Source organism: Mus caroli, unplaced genomic scaffold (genome assembly GCF_978045245.1).
Source record: "Mus caroli unplaced genomic scaffold, Mus_caroli_1 scaffold_1, whole genome shotgun sequence".
Classification (NCBI taxonomy): domain Eukaryota; kingdom Metazoa; phylum Chordata; class Mammalia; order Rodentia; family Muridae; genus Mus; species Mus caroli.
In genome coordinates this window covers 163,913,563-163,929,330 of record NW_028227256.1, presented here as the reverse complement: position 1 = coordinate 163,929,330, position 15,768 = coordinate 163,913,563, and the positions used below count along the sequence as shown (strand labels likewise).

Here is a 15,768-nt window from a genome sequence, read left to right as displayed (position 1 = left end):
TGGGTCCAGGAGAGGAAGAAAGGCCAGACCTTTAGAGGCATAATGCATAGTCATTGTAAAAAATAGGCCGGTTGGTGTCATTGTAGGAGAGATAGGGAAGGAGCAGGGTGGACTCAGGAAAGAACAAGTTAGTCCCAGGGGTGGGGCTGATGACCACAATAAAGGAGACATCTGTGTTAGCACTTGAAAGATGGGACAAGATTTGGGCTTGTTGAGGGTTGGTGGCAGTAAAGAAGGCGCCCATATTCTGTCTAGAGGAAGGGAGAAAGAACTCCGAAGGACTGAAAACTGCCCGTGAACTCGGAAGCAGAAATCCTTCACCCTGAGAATGAATGCATGTGAAAGCAGGGGTGATGTATATATGGGGTCATGCAGAATCAGGAGGAAGCTCAATGGTGGCCTTTTGCCACGACTTGCCTTCTTTTTGCATATCTGGACAGTTCCAAATACTGAAGCCAGAAAGTCTAGTCACCTCCTAACCACCAAAGCTGGAGGAGAGGCCCCTAGCCCCAGTATGGCCAGGGTGACCTCTTAACACATAGGTTTCTGAATCTGGGTAAAGTAGTGCAAGAGGCAGGCACACCGAACAATCAGTTTTGCCCGGAGGTAGCAGCAGCATCAGGGGCCTGGGCCAGGGCTAGGTGTGGTGGATGGAGGCTGGGTGGCCACCCTGCTCAGGGGTGTGAACTGAGCTGCAGTCCTGGTGTGGCCTCTCTAGGTTCCCACTTGTCTCCTATATCTGGATCTTCAGCATTTTTAGTAAGTCTTAGAGCCACTCATTACATTTCATCGATGGTCTTTTACTTAAATTGAATGATTTGTATGCTATAAAGAGTCCTGAGTAATAAGCTCTGTGAGAGAAATTTGAGAACTATATCCTTTAGCACCCAGAAAATTAGAAAATTAAGATGGGAGTTAACATCCAGAGGTTTCCTATTAGAGTCTAAGCAAGTTTGCGGGTGTTTTACGGGATTCCTTGTTTAATCCCAATGAGGAAACTTGAGCTTAAAGATTGTCACTAGGACCTTTAAGATCAAGAAGCCAATGAATGCCAGAGCTAGACTTTAACCTCAGGTCACCTGGCTTCAAAACGTATGCTTTCCACTACAAAAAGTTTGTCTACATAAAAGGGTTGAAATATCAATGTATTTGTATTATGCTCTGTTATTTACAACATGCCGATGTTTGTACATACAATGTCTGGTTGAGAGCTTTGTGCAAAACTTCGACATATGAGAAAGTTTATAAAGAGGGGAAATACAGGAGATGGGTTGATTTAAAAAGTCAACGTTCACAAAAGGGACCTTTGAATGAGTGTTATGTGTATGTCAACAGAAATCAGGAGTCTTGCAGAACTACATCATAACAAATCATAGAATACAGGTGCCCTGCCTTTCATCCCAGAAACTTTTCAGTTCTGCATGTTATACTGCACGTCTACTTTACAACTAGAGAGATGTAGCGGTCTATCCCATATGTTACTGAGTGGGTGGGATCCTGTGCTATGTTCTAAATTGAACTATATGCCCCTCCTAAATGCACATCACTATGCTCCTAATTCACACCACTATGCTCCTATGCACACCACTAAGGTCAATATGAAAATACTGTCTACCCCCAGGTGATCCAAAATGTGCAGCCCAAAGGATAGAGCCAGGACACTGACAACAGAGTTGATTTTGTCATATTGGCAATAGACAGTAAAATACAGGACACCCAGTATCTCCTTATCTCCTTGCCATTTCTTCTTCTTCTTCTTCTTCTTCTTCTTCTTCTTCTTCTTCTTCTTCTTCTTCTTCTTCTTCTTCTTCTTCTTCTTCTTCTTCTTCTTCTTTTCTTCCTCCTCCTCCTCCTCCTTCTTTCTTCTTCTTCTTCTTCTTCTTCTTCTTCTTCTTCTTCTTCTTCTTCTTCTTCTTCTTCTTCTTCTTCCTCTTCTTCTTTTGACCTAGAGCAGCAGAATTTCCGAACAGTTATCTGCTTAAAAGGGAGATTCCAAGTTCAATTAAAAATAATGAAAACAAAATCACCATGCAACCCAGAAATCTGCATTTTAATCCCTTCCTCGAGCACTTTCACTAAAGTTTAGTTTTTGAGAAGTAATATATTTCCTTAACCTAGAAAGCTGTTAATATTTGCAAATAAGTGTGTGGTGTGGCTAAATTCTCACTGTCCGTGTACACTAGCCAAGCAGAGCAGGTCTCTGGGTAGAGATTGGTTGATTACAACAAAGGGAGAGGTATGTCTCCCCCCTCCACACACACACACACAACGCCACACTTTCTCCTGCAATGAGCCCAACATGTCAGAGCAAGAAACCATGCTGGACCAGAGTAGGAGTCTCAGAAAGTCACAACTAGCACTGGGTTTGGTGGGGAGAAAGGAAAGTCTACTTTCTTCAAAGCTGCATGCTTTAGAACAGAAATCAGGACACAGAGAATAGAGACGTGAGCCACCACAAGGAGCCATGCTGGGAACTGGGAGCTGGGAGCAACACACAGTTATAAATATAATGCAGCTGAGTCCTCTTTAAAACATGATTCCATTGCAGACACACAGACATGCATGCACATGAATCCTGCTTAACCTGGGTCTTTTTAAAGCAAGCAGATAAAAATCATATTTCTGCCTCTTTCTGATCTTTGTTCCAGGAGGAATAGATGAAGTAGGACTTTAAAGCAGATGCTATTTTCCTCCTTCAAACCTATTGGGTTGTTACCCTCCCCATCCTCGTGCTGATAAAACCAACCCCAAATGAATTCTGAGTTAAAAAAAATTCTAACCCAAGGACTCTCCTGGAAATGGATGCAATCTAGAAGCTCTTCTGTAAATGAGGGATAGTTTCTTTTAAAAAATAAAATAAAATCTTAAAGACTAGTATTATAAATATAAAGTTCACAATGTCCTCCATGTTAACTGCCAAGAACAATGGTCATGACATCATAAGCATAAGACCACGTGAATATGCTATAGTTCACACATTTGTGTTATGTTTAACCTTAGAGCCTGCTAGCTCAGACTCCCACTTTGGATGATACTGGATGATGAATTAAATGGTGCCTTTGTACTCTATCTGGGTTTAGAACCCCCTCCTCCTAAATTAGCTCTCTGAATGCCTTTCCCTAAAGGGCACGTGCAAGGATAATGTGCAGGAGAAACGAAAAAAACAAACAGCATGACCTCAAATCTGGGGGAAGATACGCTTTAAAAAGATGAAACAACAAAAGATAATCTCTTGGTAATATTTTAATTCATTTGTAATTTTATAATCTTCTAAACACTGTTATTTCTACAATGTGGAAAAGTTTTTGACTGAACATATGCCCCCCAAATTTATTCAGTGTCTAGGACTTCCCTGGAGAAAGGAGAAAGGCAGAGAGGAGTGGCAGGTGCTTTGTCAGGCCTGTATTTTTAGCCAGATACAAAGATCCCAAATGTACACCTGCTCTCATTATGTCTCAATTGTGATCCACTAATCAAATTAATTATGAGGATTTGAAGCCCTGGGAACACTTACTGACTAATACTTCAACCCATAAATTGTTTGTAATTTACCGGGCCAGCCAGAGATGAAGTAAGGCGATTTCTCTGTTATAAGCCCTCATTCCAATTTTGGCTTGTGTTTCTGTTTCTGTTCCAATTATTAGCATCTTTTGGAAACCTGAATAACACTGGCAACTTCCAAAATGGGGAACAGAGCAATCCTGATCCCTGTGATGAAGCAATGTCTGACATCCCAAAAGAGAAAGAATATAGAGGGTATGGCCCGTTGGATGTCACAAGCCCAAAGTGCCTTGACCACTAGATCTTGACAGGGGGAAAGGTTCTGGCTCAGAGGCCTAAGCATTTTTTTTCAGAGACCTTACCTGGTCCCAGTCATAGACAGAAAGAACCCAAGGGATAGACATGAGCTACAAAAATACATCATCTGATGACCTCACTCCAAGAATATGGGTAGATGCCTCATCCAGCGTAGCTCCAAGGTCAGACCTCACCAGGGCAGTGAGGGAATGGAAAAAAAGATAGCACACAGACACACATGGGCAGAAATCTTGGATGGGCTGGTTTGGGCTGTCTGATAAAAACCTCAGCACACTGGAAGCTCGGTGTGCTTATTAAATACAGTTGAACACAGAGGCTGGGTTCTTAAGCACAAACAAGAAGACAGGGCTTAGAGCTTACTGCTGTATCAAGAAGTCTTGTTTAGCCCAAACAAGTGAGAGTGGAGTTTGCTTCCCATAGAGTGTGTTCACATGAGCAGAGGGGCAGCAATGCTGAAGGTAAGCTGAGATCAGACAAGGGAGATTGGGCTACAAGGTCTGGACTTGGTAGGAACAGCCTCTGTGGAGGAGAGATCTTGAGGCTATAGATATCCATGGAGAGAAAGCTATGAGGGACATTTTCTGTACACACCATTAACATCCACACATGGCTTTGCCATCCTTCTAAGCCAATGTCAACAGCATACATTCACTCTGACCTTCCTCTGTTCTCTACACACAGGAATGGTGAGATGGAACATAAAGACAGGCACTGAACATCATGAAAGGGAGTGGATCAAATGAGGAAAGGGCAGGCGAACTCCCAATGACAGTATTAGAGAGCATCCACCTTAGCCTCCATGTGGGAACTGTGGCGTGTAGACGTCTCACACAAGTGTATGCACTGTGCCCCTCTTCGCCAATTCTAGTTGCCTTACACATGGAGAAAATCAATATTCATTACCATCTGCTCCAGGATGCTCACCTGCCTTTTACCTTCTTCTCTCTTCCATGAAATAATTCTTATTGAGTAAAGATGAACAGGAATTCAAAGATGAATGAATGAGTCACAGTCCATCAAAAAACTTACAGATGCATCCAGCCATGTGCATGGGGAGGGAGGCAAATACGATGGTGCGAGCAACAGGGGCCATGTTCGAGAATGTATCAGGTGTGATGTGGGAATAAAAGCAGGGGGGATGGGTCATTCGTGTGACTCAGAAATGTTTTCATTGAAAGGTAACCCCTGATCTAAATCTCAAGCATCATTGGAATAGAATCTCTTAGGGCAGAAAGGAAGCCAGAGGTACAGAGACATAAGCAGCAAACAGAAGTGAAAGTGGGGCTTGCTTCCCAGAGCATGTGTTCCAATGGGCAGCGTGGCAATAACGCTGAGATCAGACAACGGAAAATTGGGTTTCCAGGTCTGGACTTCAAGGCAAAGGAACACAGGAGAACGTCCAAGCAAAGGAACATCAAGCCTTGTGTTTCAGCAAATTGTGTTTCTGGCCACAGAATATAGGATGAGTTAAGGAGAGAAAAAAATAGATAGAGGCCTTCTTTATGGGCGAGTTAATTTTAAGAGGCCAGGAAGGAACAAACCATCCAAAGTAGGCCATGGGACACCAGGAGTAGGAATTGAGAGAAACATTTCAAGAGAATGCAAGAGGCAAAATCCATGTGACCAGGAAAAAGGTTGAAGGTATATAGACTTGGTGGGTAGAAGGAACTGGGGAGTTAGAGTTCATTTACTTAAAATGTAGAAACACATTCAGTAATGTCTAGAAGGAACCCAGAAATTCTTGGAAATTCTCAGATTGCAAAAATCTTAGAGGTTCTGTGATAAACATGTTTTTCTAAAAGTGTTTAGGGGTCGTGGGATCTCACAGATCTCAGGGTCATGGGCAGAGTCAGCTTAGGGAGGTCAGTTTTCCATACTCTGATCCAATAGCCCGGTCTACAAACAGTCAAGGAATCTGTCTCTTACAGTTGTGAGGGAGATAGGAAATAACTCTCATGGAGTTGTTAGGAGAGGCCAATATAATACCTTTCAAATGAACATTAACTGCCATTATTTTATCAGAACAGGATGGAGGCTATATACAAACAAGCAGTGGGGAAAACTCAGCCACATTTTCCAAGAACCCACTAAAGCACTCTTGGGTGCTTTTTAGCATAGTTAGCTGAAAATTATACCTTCCATGTTCATATCTCAAATATGATATATCCCATTCACATCTTTAGTGGCTTTCCCTCATTTTGACTAAAATCTAAGTCTTTGATAAGTCCTACACAGCTTGGCACTCACCATCTATAATCCAATATCTGTACCTGCCATCTTATTCTGGTTATAGGAGTGGCTTTGCTGTTCAAACACATCTAGCACTCCCACCTCACCTGAGTGCTTGCTGTTCCTCCTGCCTGCAATGATCTCTGGAAGTTTCATGGCTTGGCTTCCCAGTTGCTTCTAGTCTGTTCACATTTTGTTGTCTTATTCAGGGGCTTTTCTGACCTCCCTAGATTTCAGGATCTGCCCATTACTAGTCCCTTATTCTGTTTTTCTTCATCAGACTTTTCCAATACAATGTTCTGACAACTAATTAGAGACATAATTGTTTCTTTATTGCCCATTTTCCTCATCATAACCTTGGTTTTATTCAACCTATTCTTCTGCCTATAACAGAACTGGGCACTCAGGAGGCTCTTACACCTGTACTGGGTAAATGGACTGCTGCCTGCTGGTGTCACCCATCCCTCAGTTCACTTCATTTTCTTTCCACTTCCCCTATACTCCTTAGTCACCTTTACTTGGTCTTCTTTCTATGGTGTTTAAATGCTATGTTCCTCAGTACTTCATCTTGGTCCTTTCCTTGGGTTATTTCACCCACTTCCATGAACTTAAACACCATCCTTACGTGACTTCCTTCCAAAATCGATCTCAAGGCCAGAACTCCAAACCTATATGAACTCTTGGCCACTTAACGTCTTCACTCAGATATAGAATAGGCATTAGAAATTAATGTATCCATAATGGTACCCTTAATCTTCAGACTACCTCAGTCAAAGTTTGCCACCCTCTAAAATTTCTGAATAGCATAATTTGACCTGGTTGAAAAGTAGATAAAGTTGTTGTGTTCATTTAGGACTTGATTTAAGAATGGGGAGGGGCAGGGGCAAATGTATCAAAGGATGAGGGGAGAGATACGAGAATATGGACCCTCCTTGGCACCAGTGTTTTCTCCCTCAACCCCCAGGTCCTCTGGAACATAGTGAAAGCACCACTTGCCACTTGGTAGCTGACATGCACCTTCAGGTGATGCCATTTTTCTTGTTTTTACATGCGACCTAGAAGTTCTGTTTTTCCCTGCACTACAGCGCTAGCCATTCCTTGCTGCCAGTGCATTTCTATCCTAGGCCACCATTTAGGTTCACTCACACCTAGACTTTCTGCAGTCCTCCAGGTATTAGGGATTGAACCCTGAGGATCCTACGGTCTTGAGCATGCTAGGCAACAACTTTACCATTAAGCTGCCTTCCCCAGTCCTTTTCAGGTTTTGTGTTTTGAGTCTAGGTCTCTGTAGGTTGTCAACTTTGAGCTTGTGACCCTCTTGCCTCCTGTAGTACTCATGTAGACTCCCTTTCCTTGCCGTGTTATACTAGGGACTCCAGAAATGCTGGCAAGCACTCTACCACAGATGCACCCCCAGCTCTTATCCCTTAACTCTTGAAGGATCCAGTTAACAGTTCTGACCCTGTCCGTTCTTACTGCTTTTTATAAATATTTGGGGGGGGATGGGGGCATGGTGCACATATGGAGATGAGAAGACAATTTGTGAGAGTCAATTCTTTTTCTACCACCATGTTGAGTTCTGAGAGTTGAAATCATGTTGTTGGGTTTCTTAGCGTCTTTAACCATAAGAGCCACCTCACATGCCTTCATCCTTACTGTTTTGGGTTATTCTCCAACTAGCAGTAACACTGATCTTAAATTATTAATCATATCATAACATTTGTTGAAAGCATTTAAGTAATAATAGATTTCTGGTCTAGAGGAGGTTCAGCAGGTAAAGGTTTTGCTGCCAAGCCTGGAGGTCTGCATTTGATCCTCAGGACCCACATAGTAAAAGGAGAGAATAGATGTCCACAAGTTGTCATCTGGTTTCCCTTACACACATTGGCGCATGCGCATCCCCACCCCAAACAAATAAATGCAGTTTTAAAGGGAGATTTAAGGTGTTCTCACCACACACACAAAAAAAAAAGTACACGGGTATACGTTAATTAGCTCAATTTTAGCCATTCCATGGCGTGTACATATATCAAAACAGCATGTGTGTATACAATAAATGTTTGCATTCTATCATTTAAAATAATATAAAATAAAACTCCTAAATGACCATTTTATTGAGATTACAGTTTGAATTCCTCCTAATGGACACACCCAAGTGCCCATTCGTTTATTACAACCTCAACAAACACCATTCTCTACTTGAATAGAATCACAATACCCCTGGCAAGCAGGCTTTCGTCTGTACCGAGGAAATGGCCAGATTGGTATCATCTGAGTCTTTGTGTATCCCGTTCCCTTTGTCTGGAATTCATTTCTCTCTGTTCCTTTCTACTTTTTCTCATTTAAAAGTCACCTACTCATCAGGATAATCTGTCCTGACCACCGATCTAAAAATTTAGTAGTTGACTATAATGTTATTTTTCAAGCATTAAAACAAGAGAAAGTCATTTGGATCAAGGTGGCGTAACAGAGGACATAGAAGGCAACAGCCTGAAGGCACTAAAAACCTGGTGTATGGAATAATGACTTCAGACACTGACCATCAGGGAGCCAAGGTTATCCCTAAAAGAGCAGAAAGAACAAGCTCTCAGGCTATACCAATTGCTGCAGTGTTAACAAAGGCTAACACTCAGGGCCCTAGAGTCTCCTTGGCTTGAGAAAAAGGAACCAAGTCCAGGTTGGTCAGAGCAAGAAGAGTTTGCCAGCAGAGTACCAGGAAAGAGGAAGCGGCGTGAAGAGAGAGAGAGTGAGCCAAAAGCCTTCTGGAGCTGTGGTGAGGATCTCCCTTGAAGCTGTAGCTGACTACTGATCAGCGTCCGTGTGGGAGGAAACTACACGGTGCCAGGGAAAGAACAACTTGAAAGGATTAGAAGGAACAATCCTTGGAATTCACACAGGGCTGGAAATAGTCTGCGTTCTTGTCAGCCAAAATGGAAAAGCCTCCAAATTCATACATCGCCCATCGGGTGGAGTCCTCAGAGAGGGTGTCCCGTCATTAAAGGGAAAATGAGTCTTAGCGGTTGCTCTGCCTTCAAATAGCAAGGCATAGGAGCAAAGTGCAAAAAGGAGCTTTTGACTGTTTCCAAGTAATAAACCATGCCCTAGAGCAAAGCACAAGAATATAAAAATATGCATCCTATAATGAAGTAAACAACAACGACAATAATAATAATAACACACCTGTTGAGACAGACCCAGAAATGACTCAGGTGACAAGATGTGTAGACAAGGACAATTAGTTATTACTTTAACTCCTATATGTTATAGCTCAGTTCTGTGTGGAGGAAAGTAAAGAAGGGCTCTGTTGAGTAGAGAAGTCGAGGCTATTTTTAAGAGATTCAATTAACTCCTGCTGATAAAAACAGAATAATCTGGTGTGGAAATATGCTGGTAGCACTGACATCAGATGTAGAAAATACAAGTGAACATGCAGGCATAGCAACGGAAGTACACAGGACGAGACAGAAAAAAGACAGAAGGAAGCATGAATAGGGAACCGTGGGAGCTTTGTGCAGTGTGCAGAGGCCATGAGAAAATGGGGCTGGATGTGTTCTTGATCTTGTTTGCAGGCATAGATTCTCAGGTGTACAAATGTCAGAACTCATCAAGCTCTATGTCTCAGATATGTTCAGTTTGTTGCATGCTGGTCCTTTACCAACTTTGGTTTAAACACACACACACACACACACACACACACACACACACACACACCCCAATCTGAAACTGTCACAAGTGGTTGGCTGTGGGCTCTTTTGCTTTATCTAAAGCCAACTGCAAGGAGCAGGGAACAGTGCTCTTCATGTTACTGGCCCTGAGTTCGGGAGGCTTGCTAGAAACTAGGCTTCTAATGCAGAGAGTGAGAGCTCTAAGCTTTTGGTGACAAAGGCTTATTGTTGGGTGTGCTCAATCTGATCGCTTTTCTGGGTTTAGAGGACCAAGACTCAGGGGCTGGAGTTACAGTTTGATCCTTTAACCTTTAGTGCACTGTCATCTTCCATAGACTTTACCACAATACTTCTCACATTCTTCCTAGTGTATTAGCTTACTGTAGCTGCTGTGGCTCTTGGCGACTGTCTGGAACTCTCAACTGCCTCTTGATAATGTATCTCAGAGCTTGGATACCAGGGCTCTCAGCTCACAGTGACTGTCTGGGCCCCTTAACTGCCTCTTTTCTGTGGTTGCTATTGTTAAGTCTGATTGTTCAGCCCACTATACCACTAATACAGACCACACGGCAGTCAAAGGGCATTCAGAGATGTCTTATTGGGCTCAATGCTGCAGCCCTCGGGAGGAAAAATCCTCCAAAATGAACTTCAAAGGTGTGGAAATCATTCTGCTTACATCACCAGTGGCACATGCCTGTGAATAGATTGTAATTCTACCAATCACAGCCTCACATGAGCTTCTAGTCCCACTTCAACTTCACTTAAGCACCAATCAATCACAAACCTCGAATAAGCTCCAAATTACCAGCTCTTTCTTTCTTTCTTTCTTTCTTTCTTTCTTTCTTTCTTTCTTTCTTTCTTTCTTTCTTTCTTTCTTTCTTTTCCTGAGTCACCTATCGCCTTCCCATCCTAAGTGAGAACTGCTACAGGAAGAGGCGCCTGGATGAGGTTGATTGACATTCCTGTTACTAATGTAAGCTGGTGTAGCTGTACCGTACCAAGGCCTCTTAAGCAGACATTGTGGCTGCAGTAGCAGTCATGGGTGCAGCTCTAGTGTAGTTTTCTCAAGCCACCTGGGAAGTACTCTGCAGTGGGATACCATGCATGGTGGCTGCCCACTGGGTCACCAAATGTGAGGCTGCTTTGTTAACAGCTCCGTTCAACAACTAGGCAGAGAATGGGGTCTATGAGCAGTCTCTCAGGAAGGGCTGGAGAGATGGCTCAGCAGGTAGAGATGTTTGTGTAGTGATCTCTAGATCCCACATGGTGAACTGGCTCCTGAGAGCTGTCCTCTCAACACTCTGTCTATGGAATGAAGAAAACAAAACGGACAACTTTGAAGTCAGCAGAGAAATACGGAGAGCAGAAACACTGATCAATCCAACTAAAGCAGAAACGGGAGAAGCAACCCTATAAAAATAGACACGAAAAAGAATAAGGTATTTTATTCCAGAAACTAGAAAAAGAAATGCAAAGCAGCCTAAAGTAGAAAGGGCGAATGCATTTAAAGCAGAGAGGGGTGAAAAGAAAAATGTTACAGTTTCTCAACAGAACAAAACTCAGATTTTTTAAATGATCAATGAAAACAGTTTAGCAAATACTAAGAAAAGACTTGGGGCATGGGGCAAGAGGGCTGGAGAGATTGCTCAGTGGTTAGAGCACTGGCTGTTCTTCCAGAGGACCTGCGTCCAATTCCTAGCAACCACATGGTGGCTCACAACCATCTGTAATGGGATCTGATGCCATGTTCTGATGTGCATGAGAATAGAGCACTCATATAATTAAATAAATAAATCTTTTTGAAAGGAAGAAAAACAGAAAAGGCTTGTACAGCTTAAATAATATTAGAAAAAAGGAGATGGTCTGTATTCTTTAAATTATAAACAAGTGCTACATTTATTTTTATGCCAATCTTTAAAATAAATTTTATTAGACTGTATTTTATACAGAAGGAAATGCATGCAATTTGGGGGCTGGAGAGATGATTCAGGGGTTAGCAGTTCTAACCTACCAAAGGACCTACGTTCAGTTCCCAGCACCTACATGGCAATTTATAACCATCTCTTAACTCCAGTTCCAGGGGACCCAATGCCCTCTAAGGCCTGCATGTGGTGCAGACATACATGATGGAAATACACCAATACACCTAAAATGTTAAGTTTTGAAAATGCCTATGTCTAAAAATAGAATTTGATAAACTTGACACACCCTGCCTGTAACCACTACAAAGCACAAAATAGTTTGCCATTTCCATGGTTTTCCAATCTTTTCCTGCCTCCAGGCCTCTAGCTATTACTGCTAATCTGCTATCTCTAATTTCATAGTCTTACCTGCCTCAAGAGCTGTATCCACAGTGTCATAGAGAATGCTTTCTTCCACTTAGCAACATTTCAGAATTCATGTAGAGTATCCAGATTAGCTCACTTCTTCGAATTCCCCAGTGGTCTACCATAATTTACCAATTCAACTGTTGATGGCTTTAGGCCATTCCTTGTGGGTCTGTTTATGAACAGAGCTGTCATAAATTCATCTAGAAGCCTTCGTTTCATGCAAGTCCATTTCTCCAGACTGGAATTGCTGAGTCAAGCAGCTAAGTGTAAGAAGGGCCTGTCAAGATGTTGTCTCATCCATATTCATTGAACTTTCAGTAGCCTTATCTCCTCATCAGATCTTATACCAGTACACTTGCAGTCTCAAATGTAAGATAGGTTTCTAAAAGAAATGGCTGAAGGAAACTGCAAAGACAATTCATGCCAGATACCAAGAAGGTTCAGTTTCCCCCACCCCAACCCCTTCTGCCCTCCAAGGGTTGTCAGTGTCAGAGCTTAAACAAACAAACAAAAAAATGTACCAACTTTCCAAAGACTCATTAATTCTCATCTCTTACTCAACCCTAAGGGAAAAGAGGCATTCATTTTATGAGGCAGTAACAACCCTGATACCAATATTTAGTAAGAACAGCTGTCCAATCACGTGTGACTTGGGTCTTGGAACCCTCCCTAACCACAGGCAGGGATGGAATAAAGAAAGAACAGATATACACAGACACACAGTGTCGTTGGGATCCGGTGTGAGTTTTCTAACCTGCTGATACCTAGAACCTTGGCAGTCTGGAACCTTAATATGTCTATTAGGTACCAAAGAAGGGGAGTTAGCAAGTCTCCATAGAAGGTCTGTGTAGGTGAGCAGTTTCAGACTGTAAACGTCCACTCGGGGGCCACAGTAATTGCTCGCACTGAGCAATCAATTATTCATTCATAAACATTCATTCTCATTCTCTCCAGGAAAGCTTTATCGTTTCTCTGGCGCCTGGCCCATATAGGTAACAACTTTGCCAGTTTCTCACTGGTACGTTTTGGGTCATGGTCCTGCCCACGTCAACAAAAGCACATTCTTTCGGGATGCTACTCACTCAGAACTTCCTCTGATCCCTAAAGGAAGCACCACAAAAATAATCCATTATCTACTAAGAAAGAAAAACGTTTTTAAAGTGTCAGCCACACTTCAAGTGTCAGCGACGATTCATGATCAAGAAGAGTGTATACTATAAATGTTGACTGGTTCAATACCAGAAAAGTTTAGCAACATTACTAGCAAACAATTAAAACTGAGGTCATGGCCAGGCTGGAACTCCTGCTCAGTCTCTTCACAAGCTGGAAAACCCTGTTTATCCCCCTCCCACCAACTCCACCTACAAAGAAAAAACACCTCACTACTCAGTGTTCCAGCAACCCACCCATGAGTGCCTGCTCAGGGGCTCACGTTTTGACCATGTAAGGGCACAATACCAGCTCCTAACTCACATGTCATCACCCCATGCCCAAGACCCATTAAAAAAAAAACCAACCAAACAAACAAACAAACAACCCTTGTTTTTGCCTGGATATGTGACCTTGCTGACCTTGACCTGTGAAATCCGATGAACCCACCAGAGAGCTGCCTCCAAATAAACCTGTCATTATCTACTTTTAATCTGGTCTAATCTGGTTGATTATCTGTCAGTGAGAAAAGACGACCAGTTATCTGAAAAGATAAAATTTTTAAATGAATTTTCAACTCTACTTATACACAAATTAATACACAAAGGAATGTAGTTGGGAAGTAGAATGAGAAAACCCAGGCAAGATCAAGCAACACAGTTTGAACCAGTATGAGAACTCAGTATTACTAAATACACAGGCTCAACCTCGAGTCAGCAGTCACCAAGTAGATGAGAAAAGTATTTCACAATAACTTCGAAAAATGACACCTACTAATAAAACTGACCCCTCCCCAAATTACCCAGACCTTATAAGAAAGCCTATAAAACTTTATTCAAGGATGTTTTGTGAAACGGAAGTTTTCAAATATGTTGTGTTTGGTGGTGGTGTTGTCGTCTTGAAAACACCCTCCTGTTCCCACCTTTTCCCTCTCAGTGCTTTACACAAGCTCGCTAGTTCGGGCTGTGAAACACTCAGGAACCGAAAGCACCTGTGAGTCCTCTTCCTACTAACGGGATACATCACGCAACAATGTACAGGGAAAAAAAAATAATAATAAAAGCACCAGGCCTACCACGTGACAATCCCCGCCTACCGGGCAAGTGAGTCAGCCAATCACAGTGCTCTCCCCACCTGCGCCTCGCTCTTCCTCCCGCCCGCCCCCTCCGCCCCCTCCCGCACGAGGTGGAATCTTCCAGTTTCAGGCTGTTTCCCCCCCCACAGCAGGGGGCTCAATGCGGCTGCGCGCTGCGCCCTGATTGGCCAAGCGCCTGGCTGAAGCGCGCGCAGGCTCCGAGCTCAGTTACTAAGGGCGGGAGCCCGGCAAGGGCGCCGGCTGCTTGCTGAGTCTCTGGAGGGCGTCGAGGCCCGACGACGCCATGCCCAACCGCAGGGCCAGCCGCAATGCCTACTATTTCTTCGTACAGGAGAAGATTCCCGAACTGCGCCGGCGAGGCCTGCCGGTGGCCCGCGTGGCAGACGCCATCCCCTACTGCTCGGCCGACTGGGCGGTGAGGCTGCGGGCAGTTGGGCAGCGGGGAGGGCGCGGTGGGAACCCAGCCTGGGGGGAGCCCGTGGAGGGGACACGGCCCAAGGGCAGGACCAACCGACAGAACCTTCCAGAACCAGGGTGTGGATCGGACGCCTCACCGCTCTCCTCTCTTGTCTCCCTCTTCTCCCCAAGCTCTTGAGCGAGGATGAGAAGGAGAAATACTCAGAAATGGCTCGAGAGTGGAGAGCAGCCCAGGGAAAGGATTCTGGGCCTTCAGAGAAGCAGGTAAGGGCAGCCACCTCTCGCCCGCCCACCCTTGGACTCCAGCCACAGTGGAGCCCCAAGAACCTTCGGGAAGCTTCCAGATAGTGCACAAGCCTCAGGGGAAAGGCAGGTTTGGGGTTGGGGGGATCAGGGCTTGCACTATACGGCTCCCCGAGTGCCTTTCAGTTCTTAACGGTTAGACAGCTGTAATAATAATTTCTAAAAAGCGTAGGCTTTTATTTAAATGATTCCTAGAAACAAGCTTGTTAACAGTGCTTTAAATATTGTAATAACGAGATGTGAAGACCTGGGTTAACATTTGTAGATCCTACAGACCCCCCCCCCAAAAAAAAAAGTTAAGCAAATTCCAGAGTATTGGGATAGTAGACTACTAAGTCGGTATCTACAAGGTCATTACAGAAGTCTTTTTCTTCTCCCTTATGCTGTTTTTCTCTGTTTGTACATACTGAAATTTCTTAAATTTGTGACATTGGATTGGAATTCAAAATTGTGGCAAGTTATTTGTAAATATGGTAGGTAGATTTATATTTTAAGTTGATGTCTTAAGTCAGGTGGATTTTTGAGGATCTGTGCTTGTGAGCTTTGATTGCTCTTTTCAGATTTTTCTATAAAACATACCTCCTCAAGGGACTGGTGATGGCTCACTGGCTAAAAGCTCTGGCTACTCTTCCAAAAGTCCCAGATTTGAGTCGGTGCACCCACGTGCTGACTCACAACCATCTGTAACTCCAGTTCCCAAGGATTCTGATGCCCTCCTCTGGCTTCCACTGGTGCTGCACACACACATGTGACATACATA

The 15,768-nt window shown here is 43.5% G+C and overlaps 1 protein-coding gene across 1 annotated transcript in view; it reads left to right on the top strand.

Annotated features, from left to right (window-relative positions):
• Positions 1-14,471: 14,471 nt before the first annotated feature.
• The window catches only part of Mael (maelstrom spermatogenic transposon silencer), a 34,519-nt gene continuing 33,222 nt past the window's right edge, over positions 14,472-15,768 (top strand). The window contains exons 1-2 of the mRNA XM_021166086.2: positions 14,472-14,703; positions 14,877-14,969. Of these exons, the coding sequence (XP_021021745.1) occupies positions 14,572-14,703; positions 14,877-14,969 (225 nt within the window). The 5' untranslated portion in view covers positions 14,472-14,571. The remainder of the gene's footprint in view (positions 14,704-14,876; positions 14,970-15,768) is intronic.